Source organism: Orycteropus afer, unplaced genomic scaffold, assembly GCF_000298275.1.
Source record: "Orycteropus afer afer isolate SDZICR_OR568_19922 unplaced genomic scaffold, OryAfe1.0 scaffold00198, whole genome shotgun sequence".
Classification (NCBI taxonomy): Eukaryota; Metazoa; Chordata; class Mammalia; order Tubulidentata; family Orycteropodidae; genus Orycteropus; species Orycteropus afer.
In genome coordinates, this window is record NW_006921785.1 from 6,052,479 (window position 1) to 6,062,406 (window position 9,928).

The 9,928-nt window shown below is 36.5% G+C and overlaps 1 protein-coding gene across 1 annotated transcript in view; it reads right to left on the bottom strand.

Annotated features, from left to right (window-relative positions):
- Positions 1 to 455: 455 nt before the first annotated feature.
- Positions 456 to 9,928, bottom strand: part of PPP1R2 (protein phosphatase 1 regulatory inhibitor subunit 2) — a 31,212-nt gene continuing 21,739 nt past the window's right edge. Inside the window, exons 5-6 of the mRNA XM_007948014.2 lie at positions 2,549 to 2,716; positions 456 to 493 (exon numbers count right to left, since the gene is read on the bottom strand). Coding sequence (XP_007946205.1) covers positions 456 to 493; positions 2,549 to 2,716 — 206 coding nt within the window. The remainder of the gene's footprint in view (positions 494 to 2,548; positions 2,717 to 9,928) is intronic.

Consider the following 9,928-nt stretch of genomic DNA (forward strand, 5'->3'; position numbering starts at 1 on the left):
TTGAGTATTTATCAGCCTATACAAACCGTTATTCCAATTGGCTTTTGATTTAAAAAATAAACAAAAAAACCCAAAAACTTTTTATAAGAGTAGCCACATCTTGAAGAAAATAAATTAGTCCCCTTTCCCCCCACAAAAGATAGTTTAACCTCTAAAGCATAAAAAGCTATATAGTATCTTATACAAATTAACCAGTGTTCTTATAAAAGTGATGTTGACCTGGACTAATGACATTATGCTGAATTTGTGAAGTACCAGGCACAAGAGTATATGTATCAATTAGGTATTTTCAATCTAATTAGTCTCTAGGGTTACCATTTAATTATTGGCAATATATTATAACTGGTATGCATTTCAGTACTTAAGTCATGAATTGTAGAGAACAAGAAGCAGTGTATTATAGTAACAGGGTTCATATCTGACCATTGCAGTGTTGAACAAATCTCTTCTATGAACTATGATTTGTTTTGCAGTTGGTCACTTGTAGCAGATCCTGCAAAGATAAAATTGAAAAGTCAAGATAATTTGTCTGTTGTATATAGACAACTTTGGAACTACCTGAGTAGTTCCAACTACTACTGGCATGGATGATAAGCATAAAGATTTCAAATACAAACAAGATGTATTTTGTATGCTAATATTAAAGAAACTGTATGCCCCCTAAATAGTCTAAAAAGCAGAACAGAAGCATCTTCTTAGTGATAGAAGAAATAGGTTTCAGATTGAACATTTTTGTGAATTAATCATAGGTAGATAGCTAAGATTTTAACAGAAGTCAAATGTACTAAGCAATAAGAACAAGATTTACATTTATTATTTCAGAACTATAAAATATTTTGTTGGAGTCCAAACATGCCACTTTCCTTTTTATAAAAATAGGGGATAAAACAGGTGGAGGAGAAAAGAGAACTTCAAAGCTCAAAAAGTAATGGGTTCCTGGAAATTTAAAAAGGTAGTAAGATTTTTAAAAGGGGAGCTCTGGTGGCGTAGTGCCTAAGGCATTTGACTGCTAACCAGAAGGCTGGAGGTTCAAACCCACCAGCCACTCCTCAGAAGGAAAATTGGGCGATCTACTTCCATAGCAATACCGCCTCGGAAACCCAAGGAGGGGTCGCTATGAGTCAGATCCAATTCAAGGGCAGTGGGTTTTGGATTTAAAAAGAAGAGGAGGATAAGTAAAGTTCTTACTTCTTTAAGACTCGTTATGCAGTCTCCCCTACCTTGGACTTTAAGATGGACAAAAGACCAGAGTTGTTATTAAAAAGTCAAAGCTCTTAAAAAAAGATCCCTTTAATCTCTGGCAGAGTGGTGATAGTACAAATTTCCAGTGGTAAATCTGCTACAGTCACTAGGAGTTGATACTGAAAGACTGAGTAAAAACGAATGAAAAATTTTAACCAAAGTAACATTCACTTTGAATACATCAAAAGAAACCACCATAATATGGGTAAAATGGAAAACAAAGACCCCAGGGCAATTAGGCGACAGGTCACCCGAGAAGAAGAGAGAGAGAGACAGAGACAGACAGACAGACAGACAGACGGAGAGAAGGCATGTAACAACAACTACTTAAGATGAAGTTCACCCAAGTTAAAATATATGGTCTATTACAGCAGAAATGAAAATGGTGCATAAACAGTATAAAAGGCTAAAGCATACCAAGGAGTAACAAAAAACACCATAATCCTGATAGTATAATGAGACAGTGATTCATTAGGATTTCTGACAAATCACTCATATTTCATACTGTATTCACCAAAACAATGCAATAACTACTTTCCTAAGACTTAATCATGCTAGGCACAAATATTAAAAAGTTACACCTCCACTAAAAAGTATCACTTTGCATGCATAAAGAATGAATCATGAGCACAAAACTTTGCGTTAGTGGTACAGAAGATTACTCTTCATTAACTATCAGAGTAACAATTTATTAAAAATAAATGAATAAAATCTATTTCCTATGAATCTGATCAAGAGTTGCTAGGATGCAAAGACTATATATAAAAAATAATTTGTCTATGCAGCAGTCAAAAGAATCAACACTGGTGAATGGAAAATAAATGTGCTCTTAAACTTTCACCCATATCACAATAAAAAGTTTTTTTTAAAAAAAAAAGAGAAAAGAATCAACACTGGCAAGATGAGACATATGTTGTACCTTAAGAAATTTCAAAACAAAATCAACCGTGTAAAAATGTTCCTTTAAAAAGTTTGAACTTTTAATTTAGATTGTTATGACAAATAAAATATGACTTGGAACATGCCAAACAAATACAAACAACATCATTGGTCAAAGTAAAGTAAACCAATAAAAGATAGTCAATAATTAAAGACCAAAAAATGTTCTTAAATCAACTGTAGGAACAAAAACTATTATTTTTAAACTTTCCACATGGGTTGAAATTTTAGAAACCTTTCACATAGTAAAAAAGTGAATCTCAGCAAAGTTTTCCAAGGTCCTTCACAAGATATAAGCAAAATAAAATATATTATTTTAGGCACTAAGGATTATAAGAATCTTAGTGATATTTTCAAAACATCAAACCTTGATTTGATTCTTCCGTATTCATCTTTTCTCCATCTGTAGCCTCTAGCATTTCTTCATCTTCTTCATCATCATGTAGGTCTTTTGAAATTAATTGTCTAGCTAATTTAATATTCAGTCCTTCATTGTAGTGCAGCTTTCTTTTCATTTCAAACTGTCGCTTTTTTTCTATGAGACAGAATAAGAGCAGGCTTAGGTGTTTAGCTTAAGAACTGACAAACTATAGCCCAAGTCTGTTTTATAAATAAAATTTTATCGGAACACAGTCATGCTCATTCATTTTAGTAATGTCTAAGGCAGGTTTCAAGAACCCTGGTGGCACAAGTGGTTAAGCAAGCGGCTGCTAACCAAAAAAAAGGTCAGTGGTTCGAACTCACCAGCCATTCCAAAGGAGAGGGAGGTGGCCGTCTGCTTTTTTTAAAAAATTTACAGCCTTGGAAACTATAGGGCAGTTCTACTCTGTCCTAGAAGGTTGCTCTGAGTTGGAAATGGCTTGATAGCAGTGGTTTGTTTTTTGGGGGCAAGGCCGCTTTTATGCTCAATGGCAAAGTTAAGTAGTTGTAAGAGATTGCACAGCTTGCAATTTTGGAAATATTTGCTATCTAACCTTTTACAGAAAAAGTATACTGACCTCTGTGTGAGATGGTTCAAATATGTATCTATATCAGATAGGAATAAGAACCATCAGAAATTGTGAAGAAAATTTAAAGATATGGAAAAATTATTGAGAAAAATCTGAATGGTAAAAAAAAGCAAGCTGTAAGGAGCTCTGCTGGCACTGTGATCAAGGCACTGGGCTGCTAACCTAAAGGTCAGTGATTCAAACCCACCAGCTGCTCTGCAAGAGAAAGATGAGGCAGTCTGCTTCTGTAAAGACTTACAGCCTGGGAAACCCTACGGGGGTTGCTATGAGTTGGAATTGACTCAATAGCAGTGGGACTGGGATTGGAATAATACCTTATATACAATTTTGTTCTGCTGTGCATAGGATTGCTATGAGTCAAAGACAACTCGACGGCACCTAACAACAACAACAAAATTTAAAATTATTCACTGCTGTCGAGTCGGTCCCGACTCATAGTGACCCCTCCTTGGGTTTCCAAGGCTGTATCACTATGGAAGTAGATTGCCCAACCTTCCTTCTGGTTAGCAGTCAAATGCCTTAGGCACTACACCACCAGAGTTCCCATATACAATTCAACTATATACAAACCCTTATAAGGAGCCCTGGTGGTGCAGTGGCTAAGCACTCAGCTGCTAACCAAAAGTTGGCAGAAGGTGGCAGCAGTTTGAACCCATCCAGTGGCTCCACAGTAGAAAAGACCTGGTGACCTGCTTCAGTAAAGATTACAGTCTGGAAATCCCTATGGGGCAGTTCTACTCTGTTACACTGGGTTGCTCTGACTCAGAATTAACTTGTTCACATACAACAAGAAGCTTTGTGCATGTGTGTATGCACACAAACATACACAGAAAATAAGACAACAATTAACAGTGATTAATTCTGGGCCAAGGAACTATGAGATAATTTAAATTTTTCCAAGTATTCTATTTTTATTATTTAAAAAAAATTCCTTTAAAAAGTTCTTATTATCTGTTAAGAAAATGGCATGATTTAAAACACGTGAAGCTAAAAACTACCTCAGAATTCCCAGAATTTTTAGAACTTAAAAATTCCCAGAGTAATTTTAAGAAAAACTTATCAAGACAAATGGTGAAGTGATTCTAGATTATTCTTTCATTTATAGTCTTCACCGTGGAAATGTAAAGCTGGCAGAAATTCAACAAACTGATCACATTTAATTAACAGATGGTACTTCACAGAGCATGTTTATGAAGAAATTGTTACATTACATTTCAAATTCTTGGACCAGTAAAATAAAAATAATTTTAAAAAGTCCACATAAAATTGCCAACTTTTTGTCAATTAAAAGCATTAAGATCCATTCACCATTAACGTACTTATAAAATATTTTAATGTCAGAAAAGCAAAGATATCAAATATCAACTCTAAATTTATTTTGAGAAAACTGTCACTTTATTTTGATATACACTAATATCAAGATTTCATTTTGTACACATTTTTTTTTCAAGTTCAAAGGCAATTCAAAGTACTTTTTCAATGTTCTCTAATTACCTCTAAGTCTTTTTTAGCATCATCTATATTTCTGTTTTAAAAACTGGTATTTACAGTTCATGTCATTCTGATCACTTTTCAGCTTCTACTTGAGCCAGGAGAGGGAAAGTTCTGAGTCATTCATATTATCATCCCATAAATGTTTGCTTCACATGACCAAGACCTTGTCCAGCATCTCTCTTCTTCTCTACTTATAAACTACTCTTGTGATTTGTTTTGTTATTTAAGGGTGCCTTAGTGCAGAGGGAAGTGAAATAAAAACAATAAAAAGGTCAAATCCTCATGACTAAATTTTCAGTGATGCTTTTCAAGTACCATGTAAAAGCAGTATTAAAAAATAACAAAAATAATGGTTCTAACGGCCTCCAATAACATAGATAAATTTACTAAAAAGGTAACACGTTTTCTCATTACAAAGTAACATGCTCATGATTGTTGTTGTTGTTGTTGTTAGGTGCCCTCCAGTCGGACCGACCCATAGGGGACCCCTTCCTTGGGTTTCCAAGGCAGTATCACTACAGAAGTAGATTGCCCAACCTTCCTTCCAAGGAGTGGCTGGTGGGTTTGAGCCAGCAGCCTTCTGGTTAGCAGTCAAGTGCCTTAGGCACTACGCTACCAGAGCTCCTAAGCTCATGATAGAAACTAAAAACAAAAACAAAAAAACCTTAATTTCCTTTCAGAAATTACCATTAACAGTATTTTATGACTCTAGACTTTTTTTTTTAAATATGCTTTATAAAAATTAATCATATATTGCTATAGAAGCTGTCTTCTCACTCAATGTATGGTTATGGTGATCATGCACTCCAGTTTACCAACAACCATTTCAATTTATGCCTATTATCAGATATAATCATTAATAGCAATCCTTTAACTCTTAAAAGTATCCCAGTTTCTAAAAAAAACAAAAAACAAACTCACTGACATCAAGTCGAATCCAACTCATAATGACCCCTCTTTGGGTTTCTGAGGCAGTATCACTACGGAAGTAGATTGCCCAATCTTCCTTCCAAGGAGTGGCTGGTGGGTTTGAACTGCCTTCTGGTTAGCAGTCCAATGCCTCAGGCACTACCCCACCAGAGCTCCTCATCCCAGTTTACATAGTAACATATCTGGGCTGTGCTGTGCAGAAAGCAGAAAGCAAGAAGCAATTTGGCCTTCATTTTCAGTTCCTGAGAGTAGGACCCCACCAAGGCTAATGAGTGGGGGCTGTCCAGACTAAGGACCACCTGCTTGCCGATGTTGACTAGCCTCAGGAGGCACGAGGCAGTCTGTCATGGCTACATGAGGAGGCTGATAAAAGCCCTGAACCCTAAGGCTCAGATGAGTTTCCTAGTTGGTGAGAGCTTCCTGGTTGGCAAGAACATCTGCTGACAGGAAGATGTGTTCTTTGGGGCACAGAAGTCCTGCTTTGGGAAATTTCCCAGGCCTTGCTCTATGTGTCTCTTCATTTGTATTCTTTTTGGTTGTAATCAATCTGTAGTTGTAAGCATGGTGTGATAGTTAAGGTTGTGTGTCAACATGGCTGGGCCATGATTCTAAGAAGTTTAGCAGTTATGATGTAGTTATCTCTCATGATGAGATGTGATATAATGTAATCACCTCCATGATACGATCTGCTATGAGTACTCAGTCAGTTGAAAGGGAGTTTCCTTCAGGGTGTGGCCATATATATGGGAAAGCTCTGAGAAACATCTCTGGCTTTTTGATCGAGATCCTGCATCTGGCTTATCATCATCTGGACTTGAACCAGTGGCCTGCCATATTCCTTACTGATCTTAGATTAGTCAGCCTCTGAAGCTAGCAGCCTACTGTATTGCCTGCTGATGCTGGGTTCATCAGGCCCTGCAGCTGCATAAGTTCAGAGACACCTCTAGCTTGATGTCTGACCTATGGATTGGAGACTTGCCAGCCTCTATAACAGCATGAGCAATTTCCTTGAGACAGATCTCTCTCTCTCTCTCTAAGCTTCACTCGTTTTTCTTCTCTAGAGAACGCAGCCTAAGACATATAGTATATTCTCTGTGAGCTTCTGTAGTCGTTCCAGGGAATTATGAATCTGAAAGGGGCACTAAGACCCAGCTAGTCAGGAGTAAGTGTGCCACGTGGATACCTGAGCTTGTTGTGGCTGGCATCCTGAGGGGGTACTGGGAAACTAGCCCAGAATCTTTGGGTCAAAAAGTCTAAAGGTTGGGGTGTCCTATGGACTCCCCAAGTTCATGGCTGGTATCTGCCTATCTGGTAGTCTGAAGGACTGTGTCCTTTTAACTTGTGAGCTATGACCTAGCTCCAGGTGGCTAAGGTCAGAGAAGAACTACACAGGCAGCTGAAGAATGGTATTCATCTAATGTGACCCAGTACTGGGTGGCTAAGTGCTGGCAGTGAATTGCATTTATATGGCCTTTCTAGCCATGGTCTTGATATTCCCACAAAATGACTGGCTGGACTATGCAAATACAGTATGTGAAATTCTTAACAGGGATTGAAAAGTAACACTACAAATAAGGTGCCTGATGAACTTTATCCTGTCTCCTGAGTTGTACCTACTACTTTCATTCCTAATCCTGATCCTGAATTATAGCCTATTACTTCCCTAATAGGAGCCCTGGTAGCATAGTGCCTGAAGGCACTTGAGTGCTAACCAGAAGGCTGGCAGTTCAAACCCACCAGCCACTCCTCAGAAGGAAGATGGGGCAATCTACTTCCGTAGTGATACTGCCTCGGAAATCCAAGGAGGGGTCGCTATGAGTCGGGTCCAACTCAATGGCACATAACAACAACAACATCATCCCTAATAAATCCCATAATCGTGTGTATGGTCTGTCAGTTCTGTGTAGCCACTGAAAAGAATTATCAAAACCAGTAGAGAAGCAGAGAGTCCCATGGGAAGGATGGCTGGTGTTGGAATTGGTAAAAAAGGTTGAAGAGAGGAAGTCCATCTGACCTTCACCCTCATAACAATCAGCTTTGGCCTTATGGTGATTCTCATCTCTCCTCTTGAAGTCTGCCAAGGTCTGATGCCACAACATTTCATTAGAGTCAGAGAGAGAGTGCCACTTGGGTGTTGGCAATGAGGATGGAGATATGGGAAGGGAAGGACTACATCCATCTCCACAGTTTGGGGATTAGATTCATGCTGATCCTTACAACACAACTGGAGATGAAAGTGGGATTTCTCCCATTTTAGTGCCTGACATAGAGTAAATATTCTCCCATGTACACGAACAGGTTTGTATCATTTTACAACAGTTATAAAGTCAAAAATCTTGGTCAAAGATTTTTTATTTCCCCCTTTTAATTTTCAATGTTTCTATGATACAATACACATACACTCTTGTATATTTGCTATATTATTTTTTTGATATAAACTAATGTTTTTTCATACTGTGCCTCATACAGCAGTATTTTAAAAAAAGGCAAAAGAAAGAATATAGAATGAGTTAGAATATATTACATATAGTAAAAGGTGAGTACTGTTCTGTGAAATTTTTATTTTTCAGTTGTATGTGTACATGTATATTGAGTGGGATTACCTTGAAAAGTATTTGAAAAACATCGGATTAAACCCTAGGAAACGGAATTGTTAGATCAAAGAATATGTATTTCCTTTTACAACTTTTGGTGCACGTATCGCCACAGTGTCCCCTAGAAAGGCCAAAGCCATTTTACATGACCCACCAATAGTACATGACTAACCTACTTCTTCCCAATCACACCAAAAGAGAAATTACTATTCTTTTTAATTTGTATTACATGAAAGGAACGGTACCATAATACTTTAACTTGCAGTTTCTTATTACTAGGACGGATACTAACAGTGTCTCACTTTTCTGAATTATATTTCCACAGTCTTAAGAAAATGATTTCTTTCAGTTTTTCTAAGAAATACTGAACTTTTTTCTTGTTAAAAATATAGTTTGGAATAGTTAAAATTTATTGTACAATTCAAAAATACGTAATATATTCATTTATAGTAAGCTGCTAATATAAGTGGTCTCAATCACCTTTGAATATTTAGATTAACTTTATTTATAATCTTTGTTTGGCACAACAACATAAGCCACAGAGTACAAGGAGATAGAAGTTTTAGGCCCAGCTTAAATAATCAATTATCCATGTGAACTCAGTAAGTGAATTATCCTTTCTGTACCTTCTTTTTCTTTTCTGCAAAATAGTATAATGAGGAATATCCTAATTATTTTAAGTTATTAAAAGTTAGTATTAACTGAGCACTTACCATATGTCGGGATCAGTGCTAAGTGCTTTAAATGCTTAATTTCACCTTAACACTAACAACTCTGAAGTATCTATTCTTAAAGCTCTCAATTTAGAAATGAGGAAACTAAGAGTCAGAAAAATGATTCAAATTAGCTAAATGAAATACTTGGAACACAAATTTAGGTCTGACTCAACAGTCAGTATTAATTGTTCTAAGATACAAGCTAATTTTCATGCAGAAGTACCAGGTCACAATTACCACTTCCAAAATGATCATACATTCACAAAATAATCTTTGAGTGCCTACTACATGCCAGGTACAGGAGATACTTTCTTCTCATGAAGTTTTACATTCTAATTAAGAAAATCAACAATTTAACAAATACACACAAAAAAATTTACATAAATGCTATGAAGAAAATAAAAGAAGATAATGGGAGAATGAATGACCAATGCAGAAGTGTTTCTCTAGAAAGGGAAGAAAAGGAGGTTAGTATATGAGTTGAAATTGTATAATGCTGCTATCCATTATGTAGCTAAAACTATGATATGAAAATTGTATAAAAACATAAAACTTATGACTTTCTCAAATATATATACTTTCAAGACTCAAATAAATGATTTTTATACAGTGTCTGGCTATAACTGACTAGGCATGTTAATGAGCTTATTTTATAAATAGACTGATTTTCTAAGAATTTCTCCTGTCAATGTAAAAGGATTTCCAGATATAATTTGCTTAAAACAACAAATATCTACAAAAGTCAGTACCAGTGGGAAGTGTAATTCCTGAAATTGTTGTTAGTGAAATTAGAACTAGACAAATAGCTCCCTCTGCTGGCTTAGTCATGGAACCACAATTTGAAAGATTATTAGCTCTTAATGAAAACCAGTAAGATATAAAGGGCTTTGTTGTTGTTGTTGTTGTTGTTATGTGCCGTCGAGTCAAACCCGACTCATAGCGACCCCTCCTTGGGTTTCCGAGGCAGCATCACTACGGCAGTAGGATTGCCCAACCTTCCTTC